The sequence below is a fragment of the Mesoplodon mirus genome (assembly GCF_964341445.2).
Source record: "Mesoplodon mirus genome assembly, chromosome: 3".
NCBI classification, from domain to species: Eukaryota; Metazoa; Chordata; class Mammalia; order Artiodactyla; family Ziphiidae; genus Mesoplodon; species Mesoplodon mirus.
Window position 1 is genome coordinate 143,973,092 of NC_138978.1, and position 26,504 is coordinate 143,999,595.

A 26,504-nucleotide genomic window follows, 5' to 3' on the forward strand; every position below is an offset into this window, starting at 1 on the left:
TGGCAGTATGTATCCAGAACCCATATTCCAAACCTCCAAGCTGTATTGTCTCAGTATAAAGATACAAACCACATCCACATAAAGTTTGTGAAAGGGGTTGACTCTGGGGATGGAAGGAGGGCAGTGAGCTTGGAGGAGGGAACACAGGGGAACTCCAGTTTATCTGTCATACTTTATTCTCTAAAATTAAACCAAAAAATTCTGCTTCCTGTATGAAAGAGTGAGCACTTATCAAATTAATCCACCTGCTAATGCAGGTGGATTAATTTGATAAGTGCTCTGGTCAAAATACAAAATCAGCTACTTGAGGGTCGTATAGAGATTGATCAAAAACATACAATTTTTGTAAGGGAGTCAACACCTGAAGCAAGTGACTGGCCTAGGGTAAGTTCCTGATTTTTTGTGGTTTTACCTTGAGAGCAGCCACAGTTGTAGCATCAGAACCAGGCAGCCAAAGTGCCAACAAAAAGACCATCTTTCAAGCCAGAGGAACTAGGAAAAGAGGACAGGGGCAACAGCTGCCAGAGGAAGTGGGGAAGCCTGGAGAGAGCAGAGAAAGGGAAACCCTAATTCTATGTTTAAACTTAGCTCAAGTCTCTGGCTGACCCCCAAACCATATGTGCATAGGAAAGCTAAAAGCAGCTTGCAACTAAGGCTTAAATTAAAGAACTGAATTGAGATCCGATCTTCTGAACTGACTGCCTTCCCACAGGTTTGACATTATGCTATGAGTCTAAATGATTTAACTGCCTGTTAAAACAAAAACACCAACTCTTTCCTGAGCAACATAACAGAATTCAGAGTCCAACACACCATCCCCAATGCTCAGGGTATGATCTTAAATTGCTTGCCATATACAGAGCCAGGAAAATGCGTCATTCTCAAGGGAAGAGAAATCAACAGAGGCCAGCCTCAAAACAACCTAGATGTTGATTTATCAGGTCTGGTTGTAAAACAGACATGACTGTCAAGTGAAATAAAGAGACACTCATAATCAATGAAAAGATGAGAAATCTCAGCAGAGTAACAAACTTATTGAAAACAAATGGAAATTTTAGAACCCAAGCCCACAACTTCTGAAATGATAAAATTCACTGGATAGGCTTAAGAGCAGAATGGAGAGAACAGAGGAAAAAGTCTATGAACTTGAAGACAGATCAACAGAAATCATTCAATCTGAGGAAGAGAGAAAAATAAGATTGAACATTATGCTAAGTGAAAGAAGCCAACAACATATTGTGTGGTTCCATTTATACGAAGGTGCAGAAGAGGCAAATTATAGAGAGAGAAAGTAGTTCAGTGGTTGTGTAGAGCTGGTAAGACGGAAAGTACTGCTAACAGGTTCTCGTTTCTTTTTGGGTTGATGGAAACATTCTAAACTTAGATTGTGGTGATGGCTGCAAAACTGTATAAGAAAATTAAAAACCAGTGAAATGTACACATTAAATGGGTGAATTTTATGGGTGTTAATTATATCTCAAATTTAAGAAAATTGAAAAAGATGAACAAAGCTTCAAGGATTCATGGGACAATTTCAAAAAGTCTAATACATGAGTAATTGGAGTCTCAGGAGAGAAAATTGGGCAGAAAAAATATTTCAAGAAATCACGGCAGAAAAATTCTCAGATTCAGTGACACATATTTGTAAATTTACAAATTCAAAAAGCTCAGCAAGCCTCAAACAGGATAATTTTGAAGGGAACCACGTCTAGACACATCACAGTCAAACTGCTGAAAACCAAGACAGAAAATCCCAAAGGCAGTCAGGAAAAACAACATATTACATACAGGGAAATGATTCAAATGACCACAGAGTTCTCAACAGAAACCATGTAAGACAGTGAAACAACACCTTCAAGTAATGAAAGGAAAAACCCTGTCAACCTGGATTTTATATCCAACAAAAATATCCTTTAGTAATGAAGATGAAATAAAGGCATTTTCATATAAAGGAAAACAAAGGGGATTAATTACAACCAGACTCGAGCTGCAAGAAATGTTAAGGGACGTTCTTCAGGTTGAAGAGAAATGATTTCAGAGGACAGGGGAAAGATGGTGCTGCTGGGGGAAATCATGAGTTCAGTTTTGGGTATGCTGAACTTGAAGTGCTTGTAAGAAAAGTGAAAGCTGGAAATACAATCTGGTTCAATATAAGTGGAGCAAAAAACAAAACAAAATTGGAATAAATGAAACTGTCCAGGGAGAAGGCACAGACTGAAAGGAAAAGATGGCCAAATACCAAATCCTGGGCCATGTCAACACTTCATGTTAGGTAAAGAAGTGGAGTTCACAAAAGCAATTATGAAGGAATAAACAGAAATACTGAGAACCAGAGGGAGTGGTATCACAGATTCCAAGGAAGAAAACAATTTTCATGAATTTTTAAATAACTTGCCAGAAGTGTCAAATATTGAACAAGTAGAAGGCAGGGTGATTTCAGGAAGAGAGATGGAATGGATTGAACCAAACTGAGATGAGGACATTTAACCAGGTTTTGATTACTCTTAAGAAACTTAGAAGAGATAGGAAATAAGAAAGGATGATAGCTGAAGGAGAATACAAGGTTAAGATGTTTCTTTCTGGACAGGCCACAGATATGCTTGAGTTTTTCCTATGGAGAAAGAGCCAAGAGAAGGAAAGCTTGAAGACAGAGGAGCTGTGGGGATGTAAGTGGGGATGTAAGGTCTTGGGGAGGATCAAGAATGTTTCTTAACCTTAGCTGCACACTGGAATCCCTTGAGGAATTTTAACAAAATAGACGCCTGGCCCACCTCCTAGAGATTCACACTTAATTGGTATTTTAAAAAACCTCCCCAATGTGTATAACTGAGTCACTTTGCTATACAGCAGAAATTAACACAACGTTGTAAATCAACTGTATTTCAATAAAGACAAAACAAAACAAAACACCTCCCTAGGTGACTAATGAGTCAGGGTTGAGAACCAGTGCCCTAGGAAGAAGGATTCGTCTTAAACTGGAGAATGAAGAATGAGAAAGACGGTGCAAATCTGAAGATAAGTTTGTAGGAGGGGAAATAGAAAAACACTTATAATTATTTTTAATTACTCACTAGAAGTTCTAACACCGATTTTTTTTTTTTTTTTTTTTTTTTGCGGTATGCGGGCCTCTCACTGCTGTGGCCTTTCCCGTTGCAGAGCACAGGCTCCGGACGCACAGGCTCAGTGGCCATGGCTCACGGGCCTAGCTGCTCCGTGGCATGTGGGATCTTCCCAGACCAGGGCACGAACCCGCATCCCCTGCATCGGCAGGCGGACTCTCAACCACCGCACCACCAGGGAAGCCCCTCTAACACCCATTTTATCACACAAAACACACATCTGTGAGTAACTGACAATTAGAGATGAAAATATTTTCCATGTTTTCAGGTGGTAGATATTTAGGGAAGGCAAATTCCACTAGTATAACTATGTCCTTTAGTATTATTTGTATCCTGTCCATGTAGGGCTGAAAGAACTAGATCATGATCTTTCCTACCACGTTACCTACAACCCCCCCCCCCCCAAAAACCAAAACCCCCACAAAACCAACCCACTAAGCATTTATATGCTCCTCAGTTTTGTGTTTGTTTGTTTTGGTGTGTGTGTGTGCATTCACATCTCACTTCATTTTTATGCTTACAATGTTTTTGTGAATTCGGAAGTGAAGGTCCTGGGAGATAAAAATGACTGCCCAAGAATTTAAAGGCAGAAAGCAGAACAAAACACAGGGCTTCTATGTATGGTTGTAAAAGTATGCCCTGCACAAGAACACTTGGCTGAGGGGGTAGGGGCTAAAATCTGTGTTTTAGCAACCAAACTATGAGGCCTTGGGGGCAGTGTCCAACCAGACTAATTCACACTAGGGCACCTGTGAACTACTGGGAGCCATGATAAAGGTTACCACTTTTTCTACTAGACCACACTGGCATAGATTCAATGCACAGTTTTAAAAATTAAGCAAAGGGACCGAAAGATATGGTGCTTCCCTTTTTTATTACCCTTTAAATAAACAAATTTACTTTAAGGATTTTATGACTTTAAATTATTTTTATAAACTTACAATGAACTCTGATACAGGAGTGTAGTAAACTAGAACACAAGCATACCTAACTTTATACAACAGATGTGTTAATGAAAAGTTATGCAGAGATAAAAACTATGTCATGTATTTCCTCTTCAAGGTTCCAGTCTCAACAGCAACCAACTGACCTTTTTTAAAGTCCAAACCAGCTCAACAACTCAGTTTAGTACTCCTGAGTGCTCAGGTAAATAAACAAAAACATTCCTTTTAAAAATAGAATATTTTTTAATGATAAAGGGAACTATACTGTTTATTTCTATTATTCCGCGATTAAGATCAGATTGATCAGCCACTTCTTTGAGATGAATGTTTGTTGTCTCACTCTTATTTAGTGAGAAACAAATGGAGGAAGGAGAAAAGAAAACAAAAAAACAGAAATGAAGAGCTCATTCAGATACCCCTGCTAAGTTTTTCCCCGGCTACTATAGTACTGTTCTGTATTATAGCCCTCTTTAAATCTTCCTTCTCCATTATAATAGTTAAATAAATATAGAAAGATTAATTGTGAGTAAATAACTGTTGAAAACATACCAGGGAACTGGGCCATTTAAAGTAATTATGTGGTAAATTTTTTAGGTAAAGAATCATGTCCAGTTTATCAGGTTTCCCACCCAGCCTCATACTCCATTTAAATTTTACAAGTAGAGTTAATGTAACTATTTTACAAATGGAGTTAATCAGTGTCCAGTACAGGCTTTGACCTCAAAGGCCACTCAAAGTTGAACAGAGGGATTGTGGCTATTTGTGAATTTTTACCTTATCTGCAAGATTACAGAAAAAAATTATCTGAAGACACTTGACTTTCAGGGACAAGTTGGAGATAATATCCATTAGAATGGGACTAAAATCCAACTTAATTTCATTGAGGTTTCCAAGTCATATTAAGTATCTCAAACATCTATGTAGGTAAAGGAGCAACTTTGACAGGGGAAAGGGTGGAAACAATTACAGGTTATTATTACTTCACCATGAAAGAGGTTAAGGAGATGAAAGAGGGTAAGCATATACCTACCTTTCTCAAACTTAGAAAAGGCAACTGACTTGAGGCTGCACTGATGACCTTTGCATGTTCCAATCAGCTCACCAGCTTTTACATCCCAAAATTTGGCTGTTTGATCACCTGCTGCTGTAACCTTTCAGAAATAAGGTTTCACAGTTTTTTAAAGCAACCCTTTACCAGTGTTTACCCAGATCCCAATAAAATGAAAGTCACTTACAAGCTTAAGTTCACCAGGGACCCAGGCCAGGTCAAAGACAGCATTCCAATGAGCCATCCATTCTAAACAAAGAAAATGGTGAATGTGAACTGTCTAAACTATGTCTTGTGGTAGCCATACTAATAGCAGCTGAAGTGCCTTGAAAGCTGTAGTGAAAAGATCAGTGGTCAGCACACTAAGGTCCATGGGCCAAAGAGAATTTGTGGACTTGCACACATAGCACATTCCCTTCATTACCCCATAAAACTACCGTTTGATATCAGATTGTTTTCCATTAGGGTATACATTCTCTAAAATGGAATCTTTATGAAATATTCTCAGAAATCTTCATCATGCTCTCTGAATGGAGTTTAAAGTACTTTGGTTTGACATTCAAAATTCTGCTCGCTTGGCCATATCTCTTACTGTTCTCTGTATATCCTATTCCAACCAAACTGGAGTGCTCCCTATATGCTCATTATATCCTATGGTTTCCTATCTCTAGGCCTTTACTAATGGTTTTCCCTCCACCTGGGGTGTCCTATTCCACCTCCACGGGTCTAAATACCACAGTTTGCCTCAAATGTCCCATCCTTCATGAAAAATTTTCCTCACCTTCTTTGATACGTAAGAGCTCTTTGTAACACCTGTGGCGTTTTCTTTGTATTTCCTCTACATCATCTACAGCCTTTGTTTTACCTTAGTTATCTCAACACTTGACTTACTAGTTCCAGATTATTACCTTCTTAAGGTCGGTAGAACTTTGCCTTATGTATGGAAGATGTTTCTTCAATATAAATATTTTAAAGCAACATTTCCCCACATTAAGTATAATATAACAAATTTTAATTTTTTAAAAGAAAACCTGTTTTTCATCCTAAAATGTATTTTTCTTAACTTTCAATAAAGGCTTTGCTGCTGTTAACAGTTATTGACAGAAAGGCAGTCCACCATTTACTTTCAGCCTGGCCCCTAAACAGGCTTAATCAGAAGTGAGTATCACTGAGAATTTATTCAAATAGTAACTTCCTTGAGGCTTTATGAATTAAAAATGTTCAAACAAATATTTTAGACCCCGACTTACCTTTGATGCACTTCTTTCTACTGGTTTGTGATTCTGTGTTATATAACCTAACGAAGCCTTCTTCATTGGCAACTGCTAGTATATGCTCCATATTGGGAGCTAAATAAGAAATAAAGAATAAAATATATAAAGAGTAACAAAAAAATTTAAAGCTGAGTTTAAATCTATATAAACAACAAAATATAAATTAACTGAATAGCTACAATCTATTTGAAAAGAGGTAAGATGATTCTACCCAAATAGCACCTGCTATGGTAGAGAGGTTTTTCTGAATTAAACATGGCTGAGGGCTTCCCTGGTGGCGCAGTGGTTGAGAGTCCGCCTGCCAATGCAGGGGACACGGGTTCGTGCCCCAGTCTGGGAAGATCCCACATGCCACAGAGAGGCTGGGCCCGTGAGCCATGGCCACTGAGCCTGTGCGTCTGGAGCCTGTGATCTGCAATGGGAGAGGCCACAACAGTGAGAGGCCCACGTACCACAAAAACAAAACAAACAAAAAAAACACCAATCCTCAAATAATCTCTTATTTAAAGAAGGGCTGAATCAAGCATGGTAATTAAACAAAACAAAAGTGGTACTGGCCAATAGCAAATAAAAGCATATGATATAGGCATGGCAAATAAAAGCATATGATACAGGCCACCAGCAGGCTGAACCTATTAATTTTATATTCCCTTTTCACAATTTTTTACTTTTCCTTTCTTAAACTTTTAACAGCAGGGATAAGTACTCTATTTCTGTTAATATGTTCCCCAATGCATTGTAGAAAGAGATAGATTCAAACAGGTCAAAAGGGGCAAAAGTTTTCATGATGGCTGAACCTTTGCAACCCTTTCCCGATATCAGTTATAAAAACAAACAAACAAAAAATGGTGCTATAAGAATCTTATCCCTTAGCAGAAATATGTAATTATGCGTAGAGATTAAGAAAAGTCTATTTTATAAATCAGGGGAGAACAGTTATTAGAAAAGCTCTATCATCTATCTAATTTTTCTTGAAAGGGAGACACCCCAAGATATTTTCCCTCTGAAGAGTGAAATAGATCATTTCTGACCAAACCTAGCTTATACAGTAGTTCCCTTACCGGAAGAGAAGGTGCATCCAAAAGGAGGAACTGGGGCTCCTGTTTCTCCATAAGAAGTGTGCTCATCATTATAGTTGCACTGATAACCAGTAAGAAGGGACTGTAGAGGGTATTGTGAAGACCATCCTAAGGTAAGACAAAATTGCTTATAGAGTTCCAATATATCACATTTCAGTACTTTTAACAAATGCAGAGGTTATAAAGTCATTTCTAAAAACTTTATATACTTAAGTATAGATCCACTCATTATCCATGGCCCTCTAGAACACAGTTTCAGGTGTTTTCCTAAGGGGTCCTAAGGAAAAAATGAAAGAGCGCTCTCAACTTCTGGTGAGATACAGCTTTGGGCTTATCATCTTAAATGGAGACTCTTGCTAATACATTTAAGACTGCAAGAAACAAGTGGCCTTTGCACATTAGAAAAGATCTTACCCCTTCCCACACCCTTTGGTGACAATCACAAAACACAACCACAAAGACTACCACAACCATTAAAACTGCCATTCTCATCAATTAAAATTTTATGTTTTCATAGTTTCTAAATCATTACTGCAAACTCAAGTTACTAGCAACATCACACATAAGCCAATGGTCAGAGAGTTAAAGGAAATAAGGTATGTCAATGTGCCTACTGTAGCCCCTAGTATACGAGAGAGGAAGAAATTCAGGGTAGAGGGAAAGTTTATTCTGCTTGGGTCAGAAAGCTGATGTGTACTATGGTCCTAAAATAGTAAACCATCTTGATTTGTTTTATCATTTTGATATGTGGGTCATCATATTTTAAATATATAAAAGAAACATTCATTCAATATATAGTTACTGAGAACCAAATGTTTAGTAAGCATGGGAGGAAACAATGAAGTTACAATCTAGAGAGCTGTCTTAATAATTAACAAACACTCTCATACTTTAGGGTACTTTCAATTCTCTCTTTTCATAAAAAAATACCATTTGGAGAAGACATCTTAGCCTGATATAACCTCAGACAAATCTGGTTTTGCATGTTCATAGAAATAACCTGAAGAAATGTGAACGAGGCAAATAAATTCAATCCAGATTTAGTCATTGTTCCTGGGGGTATTACCTTAAGGCTAGATACGATTGTAAACAAGCCATTAAAGACCACTAAAAGAAGAATATGAATACAATAATTAGTTATGTGGTCGAGTTCACAAATATCCATCTACAGAATGAATTTTAAAACAAAAGCCTCTGTTCTAAAGCAATATAAACATACACTCGTAGTTTGGGATTAAAAAAAACAAAACCAAAAACTAATGATCACAACTCATGAATTCAAAAGGAATCTTGAACAATTTAAGTGGAACTGAAGATGATAAGCTCTGGAGACCTAAATTCTTTACAATTAAACAGTGACCCCTCAACTCTGTCTCATGCCTACAAACTATATCCAAACACCAACAAATGGCCTAATGTGGCTTAGTAACTGGTCCCTATTTACCCCTCCACCTCTGTGACTGTGACAACACACACTTCATGGACAATCCCTGTAAGCTACTTTTGGATCCTGATTGTTCTATTCTGTTTCCAACATGAGCTTGTAATGCTTCCCCTCACAACACTCATTTGGAAAAGCCTATTATTTCTTCAACGCACAACTTAAGCCCCTGGGTTACATGCAGATTTTTCAAGAATGAGAGCTGTCGGAGAACTAATTTCCAGATACTCAACTTCCATATATATATGTATTTCTAAAACTGACCTGTCTACAATGTCGAGGTCGAAACTCTCCCCCTTCTTCATCACTACCTTTCTTCCACTTTTCAAAAGAAAGGCATTTCCATGACCCAATCTTACACCTTGCGTTGACTCAAGGTACAAAAACTCCTGGGACCCCATTAAGAGACAATTGGATAACTCCTTTAATAAAGGCATCATAAACACCCAAATCCATCTCTTTAAAACATAGACTTTCAATAAATTTTTATTTTGCTTAATTATTTATTGAAATTAGTAATCCATATTGTTTTGATCAACGACATACTACTAAAAATAGTAATAAGTCAACCCAGAAGAAACTTTTAACACTTAGAGCTTTATAATCACAGAAAACATCAATTTAAACATATTTTTTTACACAGAGAAATAAGATAGCGTGATCAATAAAATGACTTTACAAGCTTAAAATCAAATCACCTTAGGATAAATTCTGTGGGAGAAATAAAGTGGTAATAAGCTCAAGGGGAAAAAACAACTATGTAGAATATCTAGCAGTTAGAATTAGTTCATACTTTTTAAAAATGATTGATGTAATTATTAAATCACTACAGTATTTACAGTCTATTAGATACATTTTAAAGACTGATGTAGCAGTAGCATTTTTATTTAAAAAGGTCATCACTCACAATATGGCCAGAGATGACATCCTTTGCATCTGTTTAAACTTATGATAAAAACTTTCAGATACCAATTTAAAAATACACAGAAGAGTAATCAGTTTCCATTTCAGAAAGATCATTGGCAGCAATGTGGAGGATGAACTGGAAAGAGGGAAACTAAGAGGCCGTTTGGGAGACTTGTTACAGTTCAGACAAGAACGTATTATGGCCCAACCTAGGGAAATAGAATGGTAAGCATAGGACAGATCCAAGATATGGTGAAGAGGCAAAATCAGTGGGGATACCGAGGAGGAAGGATTAGAGATTTTAAGGGGACTTCTCTGAATGCGTATCTTGAGGAAAGTGGAGGAATTCTGATTGACTCTCAGGTTTCTGACTGTGAAGGCCAGTTTAAAATAATGAGACCATTTCCTAAAATAGATAATATAGCAGGTTTGGGGAAAAAGTGAGTTCGGTTTTGGGTATTTGAGTTTGAGATGCTTACAGGACTGGCCATCTGGATGATACAACTCTTATAGGAATGGATGTGAGGTATAGGGAATGGAAGGTTGCAGGTAGTAGAAGAAGAAACCCTGGTTACAGCTATGATCACCATGGGAGTAGGTAGAAATAGAAAAGGGGCCTAGGATGGAACACCCTCATGGAAGGGGAAAGAAGAAGATGGTCCTATAAAGTTCAGTGCATTAAATATAACAATGAATGAATTTCAGTGCCTAACACATAACAACGCATGAGTATTTGGGGGCTCAGGGTGGGCTGTCTCAAAACATGCCACAATGGCATATTGATTATTTTGCATTGAAGTTGCTTGAGAAGCAGCTGATGCAAGAAGGAAACACTGACCTCCCTGTCTCCCTGAAAAGCAGGAAATAAATCTCTTATGAAAGGTGCACTCCTTGCAACTGGAGGTAGAAGGACACCCTAATACATCAGAGATAGGGAATTCAGAGCCAAGAAGCCTGTGTAAACAAACCTTGTTACTTCTTTTATTTTACTGCCTGAAGCCCAAACTCTGTTTAGATTCTTCACGTTGTAAGCATCCCAAATCTAAGTTTCTTTGTCCTGTCAATTCCTCACAAACTTATTGTTGTTGTTTTTTTGTCTGAAAAGTATAAAAGCTGCCTTGCTTTGGCCATTTCTTAGTCCCATTTCTATGAGAACTCCATGTACATGAATTAAAATTTGTTTTTCTCTTGCTAATCTGTCTTGTGTCAATTTTATTATTAGTCCAGCCATAAATACTCAAGAGGGGTACAGGCGAAAATTTACCCCTCCCTGATAAGTATTTGTGAATTAGAGAGAAAAGGGAAATAGACAGAATGTAGAATTAGGAGAAAATCTGTTACAAAATAAAGGCTACACAGCTTGCTCCAAGTCACACAGATTAAGTAAGGAGTGGAGGTGGAATTAAACCTCAGCAAGTTTAACTCCAAAGAGAGATCATAATTACCATGCTGTACTGACACTCATGACAGAGGATAGAGAAGTATCTTAAGTAAGGTCACAGGAGAGACAGAAAGAGAAGCATTTAGAGTATAATTTAAAGACTGTCTAAGAGGTAAGGATGGTAGGGTTTTAGATTGGAGGCAGGAAGTGGAGGAACTACTCCCCAGTCTCCTTCTCAATATCCTTCTCCTAGACCTATGCCTTAAATACAAAAAGTTCACTTCTCACATAATTTTCTTTCTGTTTTTCACATGGTTTCAAGCGGAAAGACCTAGTCCATCTTTAAATGAATGAGATTTCATTTGCAGCCAAGCTTAGTCTGGATAGTAATTCCCTTATCAGAAACTTACCAGAAAGTTTCAGGTTGATGACACCCAAACCTAAGCTCAAAATTCTTATTGCCAATGTTTTAACCTAAGGAACTTCAAGAACTGGAGAGAATAAATCAGATATCTATACACTAACACGGAAGTATTTCCAAGTTTTACCGTTAAAGAAACAAAACATTTTTATCCCATTTCTGTAAATAACAATACTTATTACCTCTGGCATTGAAGAACATTTGGAATAAAATACTTCAGTCTATTAATAATGGTCATTTCTGGGAAATGTGCTTATGGACATTTTTCGCTCTATAACTACGAGTTTTTATGTTCATGTATTAATCAGGAGGAAAAAATTCTGACCATGCTAGAAGCAGATGTTCTGTCTTCTCTGCTTGACTGAGTTCCTTAACAGCGGGTCATAGTCACTGGTATATATAGCAAAGAGTAGGGCTCACTAAGGTTCCACAACAAATGAATGAATTAATCAATGAATACGAGTCTTGACGATCTCACATAGCTGTTGAGAAAACCACACATACTCCCATGAACGCGTTTTCCAGTTAATGTGCAAAACAGACATAGCCGTAATGGAGGCCAGTTAACTCAGCGTCCCTCCCTCCGTCAGCCTACACTACAATTGAAAAAATCCCGATTACGACTAAAAGTGTCTCGAGAGCACGAAAGTGCAGCTTTCTTCGGTACTCTTCGTTAACACGAACTCACTCTGCCTGTAGGAGAACTCGGCGGCTGGGAAACAGAACTGTAGTCGGCGTAGGTCCGAGGTGTTGTTCGGGGGGAGGTGAATCCCGCCGGCAACAGGCAGCGGTAAGGGCCGTTACTCACCATTTCTCGGGACGCCAAACTGGGGCTGGCGGAGTACTGAATTGAAGAGCATCTGGGCCGGAGGAAAACTTTCAACTGAGGGAAAAGCCGTGGAAATGCCCCCAGATTCAGCAGAAATCTTATGTGGCGTCCCTTAGAACACGACTAGTTATTGCCTCCAACTCCCGCCACCGTAAGCCCCGGCCACCAAACTCCCCGCCAAACTGACGTCACGCCCTCTGATTGGCTCCCGCCGCGGCGTCCGGGCGCGTCCGAGTCACTTCCCCCTTCGAATCCCCGCCTCCTTTTCTCCCAGCCGCGGGAACCTAGAGTTCCTGAGCTCCCTGAGCGCCTGCGCGGGGGGCCGCAGAGGCGCTGGCGAACGGCGGGGAGACCAGGGCGCATGCGTAACAGGGCTTGACAGAGCGCGGAGGAAAAATCCGCGAGGAGGTGGTGGAAGAAGATGGCGGATCTGGGGCAGAGTTTGCAATCTTTCTGAATAGGCTAGTCGAGTAACTATTCGGGTCATGGCGTCAAACTCAACTAAGTCTTTTCTGGCAGATGCCGGCTATGGCGAACAGGAGCTGGATGCTAACTCTGCCCTTATGGAATTAGACAAAGGTATTCGAAAGAGCGGGCTGAGCGGGTGAAACGCATGTGGGGGGAAGTGGCGCCCCCAGGCGGTGGTAGCCTCGAGAGAAGCCGGGAAGGCGCATGCGCCTATCTTCCCTGGGCGGGGGCGGGCGCTGGCGCTGGCGCCTGTGCTTTTGGTGGGTCCAGGGCTTTTGCCGCTTTGCGAGATTGCCGGGAAATTGCATCGTTGCTAGATTGGCCTCGTACAGGTGAAAAAGTAGCGAGTGGGGGCCGTTTTGACCACTTGAGTGCACAGTCTCCTGATTTTCCAAGCAGTTTCTAAAAATGATAAATTGAAATTGTGAAATTATTTTTCAGTATGTTCAGTTGAGCCCAGGTCTTCACCAAGAGTGCTGAATAATAATCTTGCACCAACTTATAACGATTCATTTGATTTCTGTAATTCTTACCTGCCGGTTATTAGGCAGGTTGAAAATAGGGCCAAGACCATCCGAAAATCAGAGCCCCTGCTTATTCTCTGCAGACGGATTCCACGAGTTCTGTTTCCTTACGGGAGTTGGAGTGGTGGGAGCTTGGTGTAGTAGTAGGAGCTTTGGATAGACTGAGTTGAATTCTCATATCGTTCATTTTATGATCCTGGACAGGTCACCTAAGTTAACCTAACCTTGGTTTTTTTTCTGTGCAAAGTGGGTAAAGTACCATTGAGCTAGCAAGATTGTTGTAAATATTGTGATATAATGGTATGCAAAAGAAGCCTTTATTAAATGCAAAAGAGATTTGCCTTCTTTCTTAGATATGGATATGAAAGGCAAGGGCAGATACTTGTTAGTAAAGAACTCAAGTATTAAAATGAAACCTTTGTTTTCAGTGTACTTAAATGATTTTCATTGAACGGGGGAACCATTTTGTCACCTGGTATACAGTTAATTTTTGATTAACTACAACCAGTGTGTAATATATTAAGAACTAGAGGTTAGAAGGATTTTTCTTAAAGTCCACTTTGAGCCACTTCCCAGCTCTCCGACTTGGACACTATCTTATACTTTTTGGGGACTCTTTATTTTGTTTGTTTTTTAACCTGTAAACATTTACAGCGGGTTCGTCTAGATAAGAGTTTCTCAGACTTTTTAAAAAAGATTTTAACTCCTTTTGATAACATAAAAATGCCACAGCACTCCAATGAGATATTCCTTTGGTTGAGTCACAGTATCTTTAGTGCAGGCCCATCAGCCAAGAAAATGATGTTGAGCTTTGATTTCTCAACAAATCTATGGGGACTTTTCCCTCTAAAATATAAAGTCATAACATTAAATGTGTGTTTTATACACTACATAATCTTTTCCTCCTCATTCTGATATTTCCTTCCTTATTACCCTCTTAAGAGTTGCAGGTCTGGGTATCTAATATTCCTACTAATTCTATAAAGACATTTTCTACCACTGTGGTCCAGGTGGACTCATCCCATAATGACAGAAGAGCAGTGGTGTGGAACAGAATTGGGTTGGGACTTTGAAGAAATGAGAAATCTATAATTGTTTAATTCTGAAAAACTTGAAGTTGTAGTAAGAAAAAATATAACCCCATTTTTCCTTCTTAAAAATTGAAATAGGAATATTTCAGATCTATAAGAAATATATAGGTGGCTATTGAATGTAAACCAGGTGTCTGTCCTAGATACTAAGTGATGGTGTTAAATCCTCCCAGCAGTCCCTTGGGTGAGTATTTTACCGGTAGAATTTGATGTGGGGTTACTTGAATGCATGGATGCTCCACAGATACTGAGGGACTACTGTAGTGAGGAGGCAATTGTATCAATAACAATCCAGGGAAAAGAGAATAGTGGCTTGGGCCAGGGTGGTTACAGTGAGGCTGTGTGAAGTGCTGAGATTCTGTATATATTTTGAAGGTAGAGCCAACAAGAGTAGCTAATGAATTGGTTGAGAATGTGAGAGTTAAGTGGTCAGGAGAAACTCAGAGGTTTTTGGTCTGAGCTACTGGAAGTATGTATTGCCATTTACTGAGTGGATGAAAATCAGATCAGTTTGAGACTGTTAAATTTGACATGTCTCTTAGACATCCAGATGGAGATGTTGGGTAGGCAGTTAGATATACAGATGTGATACTTGAACTCCATTATAAAGAAATATCTGTAGCACTAGTGTCAAGAAATACACTTGGGAAATGGTGCCATTTATAACCTGTTATATGTTTATAACCATTGCACTTTGTTCTGAGCATTTTGAGCAAGCATGGCAGTAAGCAACTTGTTTCTGATCTCTCTAGGAATAAATGGATGCCCCCCCTTTTTTTTTTTTTTTGCGGTACGCGGGCCTCTCACTGTTGTGGCCTCTCTCGTTGCGGAGCACAGGCTCCGGACGCGCAGGCTCAGCGGCCATGGCTCACGGGCCCAGCCTCTCCGCGGCATGTGGGATCTTCCCGGATCGGGGCACGAACCCGTGTCCCCTGCATCGGCAGGTGGACTCTCAACCACTGCGCCACCAGGGAAGCCCATGAATGCTCTTTTAAAGCTGACTTAACTCTGTTCATTTAGGATGTAGTTAGTAACACAGGAAAATCATCATTCATATAATAGCCATTAAGTCATTCAACAAATATTTACTGATCATCTGCACTGTGTTAGGCACTCAGACTTGGGGCTATATTCGTGAACAAAACAGCTTTAAGAAGCTCACATGAGGCAGACAGGGCTAGATCAAATATGGCCTTGTTAGGACAAGAAGTTTGGATTTATGCAAAGTGCATTGGGAAGACATTGAAAGTTTTTAAGCAGAGGACTGACATGGATTGGTTTACATTTTTGAAGGTCACTTTAGCTCCTATGTAGAGGTCTTTTTGACTTCCCTTTTTTAAAGTTTTAAGCTGATAACCATGCTGCCCGAGCTGTGAAGACAGAGCAGAGTTAAGTGTCAAATCAAGTATAACTTATGTATATATGACACATTTCATAATCATTTCTATAATATAGGCATTACAAAGGACATATCTCCCATAATTTACTCAATGTAACTTTCACTCATGTAACTTCTACACTGTCAGTCTAAAGATTTTTAAGTCAGCTGATGGGAAGTTGTCCCAGTGATTTAGGAAAACTTATGCAAGATTTCCTTCACCCTGGGTGAAAAGGAGATTCTACCTTAAATGACATCACTCAGCCTATCTGCTTTCTGTAAGGTTGGCCTTGTTGGGGGGATGAGATCCAAGATCAATGGGGAAGAGAGTGGTTTCCCTTTCTTGCACCTGGGCAATGAGAAGGGAGGAAATGTAGGAGGTGGAGTTGCTGTCTGAGGTGTTGGTGAACTTAATGTTGCATGGAAAACTTGATGGTATGTTCAATGAAAAAACTAATTATGACCTAGAAAATTGATGTAAATCAGGACAACTATCTGTTTTCCCTTAGATGCTGTCACTTCACCTATGTTCCAAAACATCTGAATTCTCAGACTGTGGAAGAGACCACAGGTTGCTTTTACTCTGTCCATATTGGCACAGATGTAGTTGGTATTATGATAAACAAATATGAGGCCCTGTGAGTATCCCCATATCCCCTACTAAAGAGGGAGGTCTCTGCAGCCAAGTTTGTACCAAGTGACTAATTCCAGGCCATAAGTGATTCAGAAGTGGACATGTGACCCACACTGGGTCAATCAAATTATTTCTCTTGAGAATCTGTACTACCAGACCAAACTTAGTGTGGCAATATTGAGAAGTGGACCTGTAAGATCATGTAGAATTAAGGTCAGACTCTTAACTCAAAGCCACATAAAAACCAGCATTATAAAGTACTGATTCTTAAAGCCTGGCTGGTGATCCCTTGATGGACTATGAACTGATCCAAAAATCCAAGGCCCTTCTTTAGTTCTTACTGAAATCCATAGACTCATTTATACATATGGCTAAAAGCTATTATCTTGTAACTTACAAAGTAATTATTAAATATTCCTAAAAGTTGGTATTCATAAAAATAATTTGTTTATGATTCTAAATCAGTATTTGTGCATATTGCACACTATTGCATACATTCTCACCATGTATATTTACAGATTCTAAAGTTTGGGGGAAGGATGCTTTATTATTAATGCATCATCAGCTGAATTGACTATCCTATTAGTTGTTTTTATTCTTGCTTTTTAAATATAATTTACTGAGATGTTACTGTGATCAGTTTACTAAGCTGTTGTGAGATTGCCTTGGTATAATATGTGGTGCATACTTGTGTTTGTATTTCTCCCCTCCCCACCTCATTTTTAATGAAGACTTTAAGATGTTACGGTTTAAGATGTTAGGGTATTATGGTTCCATTTTGAATCATTCTCACCCTTTAGCTAAAGCAAATGTATACAACAAATTCTCCTAAAATGTGCTTGCATAGTAGTGTGTATTAGCAGTGTTCTTTGTAGTGGATGTTAGTCATATTGGTGGTCACTTAGCATCCTGTGGACATTCTATGCTTGAGGAATGGCCCACACCACAAGCACTGTCTCATCAAGGTGGAAGCAAAAGCTCACTTTCCTAGTTTCCCTTTTAAGAGCGCAGGAGAGAATTCCCTGGCTGTCCAGTGGTTAGGACTCCACGCCCTCACTGCCGAGGGCCCAGGTTCAATCCCTGGTTGGGGAACTAAGATCCCCACAAGCGGTGTGGCCAAAAAAAAAAGCACAGGATGTGAACTAGGCTCTGCCAATCAGACAAATCTCCTCCAGGCTCTGTGATTTAGTTTAGAGATGCAAGAAGGCAGAGCTGAAGAGTACTTGCAGTTTCCTTGGCAGCAGCAGTGGCTGCAGTGTCCATAGTGTACAGTAGTAGCAGCAATGGCTACTACATTCCTAGATGATAGGAGAGCTAATTCTAGCATCTGGTGCTTCCCAGCAACAATAGTTTACTTCATCTAATCAGTTTGGCAGTGTGGAGTTAGGTGTTCTTCGGAGTTTTGCCTTGAAGCTGCTTATTACTTTAATAAACACTCAATAAAAACTCGTTTCCTGCCCTATCAGTCAGAGTTAGCTTCTGTTGCTTGCAGCTAAGAACTCCTGACTGATACCTGCTACCTAGAAATGTATGCTGTTTTGAAAACTTGATTGATATATCACAAATCCCAAGTTTACCATAATTTATGTTATTTCTCTTCAATTCCTTGGAATTTGTCATCCCTCAGAATTATACCACTCTGAAATCCCATTCACATATCTCTTCTTTAATCTTAACCTCTGTCCTCTAGTTGCTTGCTAGAAATGCATTTTAGCATAATAATTAGGACCAGATTGCCAGGATTTGAATTCCATCTCTGCCATTTATTAGCCGTTGTTTCTTAGGCAAGTCGCTTAACTATTCTTTACCTGTGTCCTCATCTTTAAAATGGGAATTATTGAATAATACTTAACTTCTGTGAGTATAGTGAGAGCTTAATACATGTAAAATGCTTACTAGAGTATCTGGCACAGAAGAAGCACTTAATATGCATCACCATCATTGTCATGATTAACTGCTACTTTAACCATTCTTTATTTTCATTCAGACCTCAATATACTCACCTCTCTACTTCCCTTACCTCTCAATCCCTTTGTGTTTTTACTTCTTTATCCAGCTTAGATTTTATGGTCCCTCATTTCATTAATTTCATTAAGTTTCTTACCAGTACTTTAAATTCTCATCCAAGGTCCTATTTAGTCATGTGTGCCCAAAGGCAGCCAAAAATTGCTGGAGAAAGTCATACAACTTGGTATGTGGCTATTATCAGAAATGACACAAACCCAAACTGGCCTTCAACACAGACCTGCAATACTACAATGTTTCTTTAGTCAGGATTCTCCCACCTTCTTTAGTGACATTTCAGATCTTTATATTTTCAAAGAAAACCCCAAACCCCAGAAATCCTGGGTTTTATGTGGAATCTCATTTCATTTTTAATATTTGACAATGAATTCAAAACCTTTGAAAACACTGTATCATACAATTACTCTGAGGGCCAGATTCAGCAGCCTACTAGTTTTCAGTCAAATAAGATTACGTGGCAGAGGGTAGCTTGAGGATCTACTTGCCTACCTTCTCAAAACAGCTAAATAGATGCCTCGGCCCCCACTGTAGAGATTTGTTAGGTTGGAGAGGAACCCTAGCATAGACATTTTTGAAAAATTTCACAAATGTTTCTGATGCAGAACCAGAACTGATAAACCACTAGCATAGCAAAATGTTCTGCACATTTTAAGTGAGAAATACGTTTAGAATAATGAATTTCATTGCTGCCAAATGGATTTTGACTGAATAAGCAATTTATGGAAAACTTGTTTTAGTTCTTCCTAGTCTACCTGCATGTTGCAACTAAGTTGAGCACTGTTTAACTCCAGGCACTGAAAAGGAAGAGATCTCTGTTCCTTTGGTGGGAGAATAAAAAGTAAAATGTAGAAACAGCAGTCACATCCTTCCACAGTGGGTCTTACGGTGGCATTCTTATGATCATTGGTCTTCTGATCAGGGTATTTTTCCTCAGATTTGCTAGCAACAGAAGTAAAGTGAATAACCTCTTAAACCCCTCTAAGAATAAGATCTCCTTGTGCTGAGCTGCTATTTTCAGGTGCTTGACTTATACTGGAGTTGGAATTGGCCTAGAGCAAGCAAGCTGGGTACCATACTGCCCCAGCCTAGGATTGTTGCTGCATCGCAGGCCTTAATGCACTTCTCTCTTCTCTTGTACCCTAGCTTCTGACGTTCTGAGCCAGCCTAGCTTCTCATTTCCTCTCTAAAAAACTCATATCAGAAAATAAGCGAGACATTTACTATTCTTTAGCTCATGTACCCTGATGGCTCTGTTATAGGAATGAGGGTCTACCTTATCTTAAAGAAATAAAATTTGACCACACTAGAGAAATCAAAACCTTTCTTTGACCAGATGCAAAATTATCTTTGGTAGATTTTAAATCAGCATGTTTAAATAAATGATTTGGTGTGTGGTTCTGTTTTTAAAGGGAAGGTAAAGTGGATCATATTCTCTTGAGGAGACTCCCTGTACGTAGACCACTTCCTACCTTACCTTTTTCATTCCAACCAAGGTTAATTTATTACAAACAGAACTTTACTATCCTTTGTATCACTCAACTCTTGAGAGAGAGAAGAGAAGGAAACAAGTCCAATTACTGTGGGTTCTCCCAGCATTCCCTTCCCCCGGCACACGTACATAAGCACACATCTCTTCCTTCTCTGTTCTCACACCTCCATCCTCAGACTTGCCTTTCTTTTTCTCCCCTTCCCTTGTGTCCTTCAGTGCCCTATCTGTGTGTCCCTTGACCCCTTTTTCAAGGATACAGGAGCCATTGCCAGTAACCTACGGTGTCTCTGTTGGTACTGTGCATTTGGTGGGAAGAAGACTCCTAGAGCTTCTAGTGGCAGTTCTTGTGTGTATGGAGGTTGGTGGGTGAGGGGTGTAGGGAGAAGGGAGCAGACAAAGAAGGGGTATGTCCTAAATACCTCAGTTAGAAATTAGAGTTACTTTTGAATTACTTTTCCCAGGGGAACTGCTATGTACGTGGTTGTTAGATTCTGGAGTACTACGAGTGCTGCTAGTGCTGTTGTTGTCCCGTGAGGAAACATTCCCACGCACCACATAGCCAACGTGTACCTGTAGGACTGAACTCATTAGCAAGTGGTCGCAGCTGCGTGCGCAGATTTACCGTGTGGCTGTCTTACGTATCGGAACAAAGTGGCAACCAGTAAAGAGCCCTCTGTCAACTGGGGGAAAACCGCACAACATGAGAGCTGTGATTTGAGTTTTATTCAGTGTCTTACTGAGGACTGTAGCCCCGGAGACAGCCTTCCAGATAGCTCTGAGGAACTGCTCCAAAGAGGCAGAGGGCGAGGTCAGTATACATGTGATTTTGGCTAAGGAGTATGTGCAATCCAACATATGTCTCGGTAGACGGTTACTGCTAGTCTAAGGAACAGATATCTCGGTTAATGATTTTAGTGCTTTTCTAAGTGTGGGAAGGTGCAAGAATCTGGGTTCATAAAAAAATTTTTTTCCTGAGATATAACTATCTAAGGGCCTGTTTTCCCTAAAGCACAGAGTGCCTCATCTTGTTCTTTGTCCTAAATTCCTTTCAGGGTGTGCTGTAGGTCAGCGACTTAATCTTTGTAGAACTGAATGGCAAGCAACATTCCTTGTTTTACACCTCAGACAAACATTTCCTTTGTCATTTTTTAACAGTGAACAAACTTTACTGAACAGAGATGTTCTAGGGTACTTATTCTTGTGCAGATATAATCAGCATTTTGTAAATGGCAAAATACTAAAAGAAAAATATTTGAAGGTGATACTGTTAATTCCGTATCAAGATACTCATTCTTAATGAATTTTTTTAACGATTGAATATTAACTCCTTTTATTTGTTGGATTAAAAAAAAAATCAGATTCATTGAGGGAATTCCTGGACGGTCCAGTGGTTAGGACCCGGCACTTTCACTGCTGAGGGCCCAGGTTCAGCCCCTGTTTGGGGAACTAAGATTGCACAAGCTGTGTGCGGTGTGGGGAAAAAAAAAAATCAGATTTCATTGAGGTGTAATTTGTATATAATAAAATCCACCAAACGTATGCAGTCATGAAACCACTACCTAGAACAATTCTTTCACCCCCAGAACTTGCCCTGTGCCCCTTTGTGGTCAGATCTCTTTCTTTAGCCTCTGGCAACCACTTTCTGCTTTCTATTCCCATAGTTTTGCCTTTTCCAGAATGTCATATACAGTAGTCTTTTGGGAATGACTTCTTTCACTTAGCGTAATGATTTTCAGATCCACCCATGTTGTTGTATCAGTAATCGGTTTCTTTTTATTGCTGAGTATGAGTCCATTGTGTGGACCACAGTTTGTTTATTCATTCACAAGTTGATAGACTGTGTTGGGCTGTTTCCAGTTTGGGGCTATTACGAATTAAGCTGCTGTGAATATTTGCATACAGATCTTTGTATGGACAGATGTTTTCAATTCACTTAGGTAAATATTTGGAAGTAAGATTGCTGAGTGTATAGTAAGTGTATATTTACCTTGATCAGAAATGACCAAACTGTATTCCAAAGAACTGTATAGTTTTGCATTTCCACCAGCAATGTATGAGAGTTTTAGTTGCTCCATATCCTCTTAGCACTTGGTATTGTCGGTCTTTTTTGCCATTCTAATGGATGTGTAGTGGTGTCGTACTGTGGTTTTTAATTTACATTTCACGGATGACTGACAGTGACGAGTATCTGTTCATATGCTTATGTTTGCCATCCTTATTTCCTCTTTAGTGAAATTTCTCTTCAAATCTTGCCCATTTAAAAAAATTAAGTTTTCTTTTTATTGAGATATAAGAACTATGGATAAAGTCCTTTATCAGGTACATGTTCTATAAATATTTTCTTCCAGTATGTGGCTTGTTTTTTTAATTCTCTTAACAGTATATTTTGAAGAGAAGTTTTTTGTTTTAATAAATTTATTTATTTATTTATTTATTTTTGGCTGCATTGGGTCTTTGTTGCTGCGCACGGGCTTTCTCTAGTTGCAGCAAGTGGGGGCTACTGTTCATTGCGGTGTGCGGGCTTCTCATTGCGGTGGCTTCTCTTGTCGTGGAGCATGGGCTCTAGGTGCGCAGGCTTTAGTAGTTGTGGCACGCGGGCCCAGTAGTTGTGGTTTGCGGGCTCTAGAGCTCAGGCTCAGTAGTTGCGGCACACGGGCTTAGTTGCTCCACAGCATGTAGGATCTTCCCGGACCAGGGCTCGAACCTGTGTCCCCTGCATTGGCAGGCGGATTCTTAACCCCTGTGCCACTAGGGCCACCAGGGAAGCCGAAGAGCAGAAGTTTTTAATTTTGATAGAGTTTAACTTATCACTTTTTAATTTTATGATGTTTTTAATCTAAAAACTCCACTTTTTTTGTTTTATCTAAGAATTCTTTGCTTAACCTAAGCTTATAAAGATTTCCTCTGTATTTTCTTCTATATAATTTATAATTTTAGCTCTTACATTTAGGTCTATGGTTCACTTTGAGTTAATTTTTGTATATGGTGCAAATTAAGGATTGAGTTTCTTTTTTTCTTTTCTTTTCTTTTTTTAAATTTCCCTTCTGATTTCTTCTTTCACCCTTTCACTTCTTTCAGTGATTCATCTTATTGATTATTTATCAGTGTGTTGCTTAATTTCCAAATATTTGGGAATTTTTAGATATTTTTCTCTTACTGATTTTTAATTTAATTCCATTATGGTCAGAGAACATACATAGTATGATTTCAGTCCTTTTAAATTTGTTGAGGTTTACTTATGGCCCCAAATATTTTATCAACTCAATCTTTTTTAAAAAATAGATTCTTTTTCATTATTCTATATCTAAAAGTGACACTTTACCAAATTACTATTTCCTATGCCATTTTTATTTTTGAAAAGGTAATGAGTTACAATTGTACTTTACTTAATTGTTAAGAATGATTATTACTTTACTGTGTAAATAATTTTACTCTGTAATACTGTGTTGATATTTGCTATTTTTGCGTTATTGTAGCCACAAATTTGTAATCTGTTCTTCCCTTTTTATGCTCTTCATAGGTCTAAGATCTGGCAAACTTGGTGAACAGTGTGAAGCAGTTGTCCGCTTTCCCAGGCTCTTTCAGAAGTACCCATTCCCCATTCTCATCAATTCTGCTTTCCTAAAGTTAGCTGATGTTTTCAGAGTTGGGTAAGTCTTTTTAAGGCCTTGGTGTCCTAAAGCACATGGTTCATATTTCTTTGTTTTATATTGTGGTCTGTATTCTTTTTGCCTTTTAGGACTTCCACATGGTTCATTACCATTTTAATGGATGCACATGGCAATTTGCAACAAATTTTGGTGTGAAATTTAATGGCATTTTAAGCAAAAGTGAAGGATATAAGTCAGAGAGTACTTATTTCTTTGGGGGACAGGGTAATTCAAAATTAAGACAACCTTAATACATTATTGTATGTTTCAGAAATATCTGTGGCTTTGTGCAGATAGTTTGGAGAAGTTTCTGATTTAACAGTTTATTTTATAACATGAAATTACATGTTACATGAGATTATGGGTCACTGTGAAGTGCCTGAAACATGTAAGCAAGCACTGAATATACACCTATTTTTTTCCCTCTGCCATTCCCTCTCCCACTTCTTTCCACCCTTCTCCATGCATTCATGTGCTTATACACACACCAAATCAGACTTGGAGAAATGATGTTGTAGAATTAGCTTGAGAGGAAGATGACCATCTTCTTGGTTATAATATGACTGAGGAGATTGAGTTTGGGTCCAGGGCTTCTCTTTATGTTACTACTGTTTTGGTGCCTTGCAGCAGGACTGCAGGCTTTGCTAACTGTTTATGCTTAGTATGCATCTCATGTACAGTTGGCCCTCTGCAACTAAGCATTCTGCATCCATGGGTTCTACCAACCATGGGTCAAAAATATTTGGAAAAAAAATTCCAGAAAGTTCCAAAAAGCAAAACTTGAGTTTGCCACACATTGGCAACTATTTACATTGTATTTACATTTATTTATATAGCATTTATATTGTATTAGGTATTGTAAATAGTCTAGAGATGATTTAAAAGTATGTGGGAGGATGTGCAAATACTATGCCATTTTGTATAAGGGATTCAAGCCTCCAGGGGTTTTGGTATGGCAGGGGGTAGTCTGGAACCAGTCCCCTTCCCCACCATGGATATCACAGGATGACCGTACAGACTTTAACTCTTTCAGTGGTAAGACAGAGAATATTAAGATTGAAAAACATTGGCCTATTGCTAAAATTTATTAATATCATTAGTGTTGCTTTGATTCCTAATTAAATATTACTTTATAAAGTGGTCTAATTTATTTTATCTGTGGTTTTTCATAGAAACAATTTCCTGAGGCTATGTGTTCTTAAAGTTACTCAACAAAGTGAGAAGCATTTGGAGAAGATTCTAAATGTGGATGAATTTGTGAAGAGGATTTTCTCTGTGATTCATAGTAATGATCCTGTAGCAAGAGCCATCACACTCCGGTATACTCTGTTATGCTAATGAGTCACCACAAGATTGTTTGAGTTGTGATTATATATCCCCAAAAGGCAATATATTTACTTTTATCATTTTGAATATTAAGAATTTATTTTTTCTACAGACAGTCAATGAGAAAATATGGTAACCATCCTAATCTGTAAATGCCTTGCAGCTAACCGTCTATGATACTGTTTTGGTAACTTACGTTTGAAATATTTCTCTTTGTGGGTGGATGTTCTGATCTGATAACTCTAAGGTGCATGTGGCTTAGCCTCAGCTTATTTTGAACTTTTACCTTCCTGACCTTGTTCTACTGTTTCATGTCAGTTTTCTGTATTCATCCTTGGTTATGTGCTTGTTTCTGTATATGATAATTTATATCTGGACTCCTTGGAGAATGCCAGATATAACCATCTTAGTTTCTTCAGCCTTTCCTTTTCTTTCTTGGCATTAAAAAAATTTTTTTTTTGAGTTTTGTTAGAATTTCATTTTGTAAGCCTTATATCCAGCTTGAATCAAAATCCTCATTTTAGGTCTATCATCTATGAAATTATATGCATAATTTTTGGATTGTTTGAAACTCACTTTGCTAAACTCTTCCTTCCTCAATTCTGATATGAGCCCCAGGGAGCATTCTCCTCTCTTCTCTTGATATTGAGGAGAGATGTGAAAATCATGATACAAGTAATCACTGATGTTGAAGAAAAGACTGGGAAGTCTTACTTTTTACTTTGCGGATCTGCTTAATAAGAAAAGTATTGAACTCTTAATGCTTTGCTAAAAAGGACTTCTTTATACAACATTGGAAAATTGATATTTTGATGCTTTAATAATTTAAAAGTTTCTTTTTCTGGGCTCTCTTTGGTACTTGGCATGTACTTCAAGGTGATTTTTAAAAGTTTGCTTGTGTTAAATAAGCCATGTTAGTTTTTCTGACATATTGAAGTATGGAAAAGTGTTTAGAATTTGAGTCACTGCTTGATTTCTAAAATTGATACTTTATTAACCTGAGATTTATGGAATGACCTGTAAACTTTAGCTTTGGTAATTTAGCTTTGCCTGTTTCTTCCTTTTCTGACCTTGAGCTTATTGTATTTCCATTCTTCTTGGGTTTCTCTGTTTGTGCAGGATGTTGGGAAGTCTGGCATCAATAATTCCTGAGAGGAAGAATGCTCATCATAGTATTCGTCAGAGTCTGGATTCACATGATAACGTAGAAGTTGAAGCTGCTGTTTTTGCTGCTGCTAACTTCTCTGCACAGTCAAAGTAAGCATAGGCCTTTTATAATTTGGCTTCCCAGGAAGAGGTTTCGAAGGAATAACTCATCTGTGTATGTAAAACACTAAAGGATACAGAAAAATGTAAATGGCAAGGTGTATTTTCCAAGAGGGTTTCCATCATGTTGGGAAAACAGGACTTAAATCCATAAAACAGAAAAGTTAAGTACAGATGTTGGCATTAACTGTAAATGAAATTAGAGTTTCCA

At 38.6% G+C, this 26,504-nt stretch overlaps 2 protein-coding genes across 3 annotated transcripts in view; one reads left to right on the forward strand and one right to left on the reverse strand.

The window, feature by feature from the left end:
* Nucleotides 1-12,586, reverse strand: part of DTL (denticleless E3 ubiquitin protein ligase homolog) — a 39,780-nt gene extending 27,194 nt beyond the window's left edge. The window contains exons 1-5 of the mRNA XM_082616257.1: nucleotides 12,422-12,586; nucleotides 7,447-7,572; nucleotides 6,362-6,460; nucleotides 5,299-5,360; nucleotides 5,094-5,214 (exon numbers count right to left, since the gene is read on the reverse strand). Coding sequence (XP_082472383.1) covers nucleotides 5,094-5,214; nucleotides 5,299-5,360; nucleotides 6,362-6,460; nucleotides 7,447-7,572; nucleotides 12,422-12,473 — 460 coding nt within the window. The 5' untranslated portion in view covers nucleotides 12,474-12,586. The remainder of the gene's footprint in view (nucleotides 1-5,093; nucleotides 5,215-5,298; nucleotides 5,361-6,361; nucleotides 6,461-7,446; nucleotides 7,573-12,421) is intronic.
* A 214-nt stretch (nucleotides 12,587-12,800) lies between these two features.
* The window catches only part of INTS7 (integrator complex subunit 7), a 96,736-nt gene continuing 83,032 nt past the window's right edge, over nucleotides 12,801-26,504 (forward strand). The window contains exons 1-4 of one of the 2 annotated variants that reach the window (XM_082612722.1): nucleotides 12,801-13,021; nucleotides 23,572-23,701; nucleotides 24,874-25,020; nucleotides 26,147-26,284. In XM_082612722.1, the coding sequence (XP_082468848.1) occupies nucleotides 12,928-13,021; nucleotides 23,572-23,701; nucleotides 24,874-25,020; nucleotides 26,147-26,284 (509 nt within the window). In that variant the 5' untranslated portion in view covers nucleotides 12,801-12,927. Of the gene's footprint in view, nucleotides 13,022-23,571; nucleotides 23,702-24,873; nucleotides 25,087-26,146; nucleotides 26,285-26,504 lie in introns of those variants that run through there. The other variant, XM_082612723.1, reaches the window with a different exon arrangement.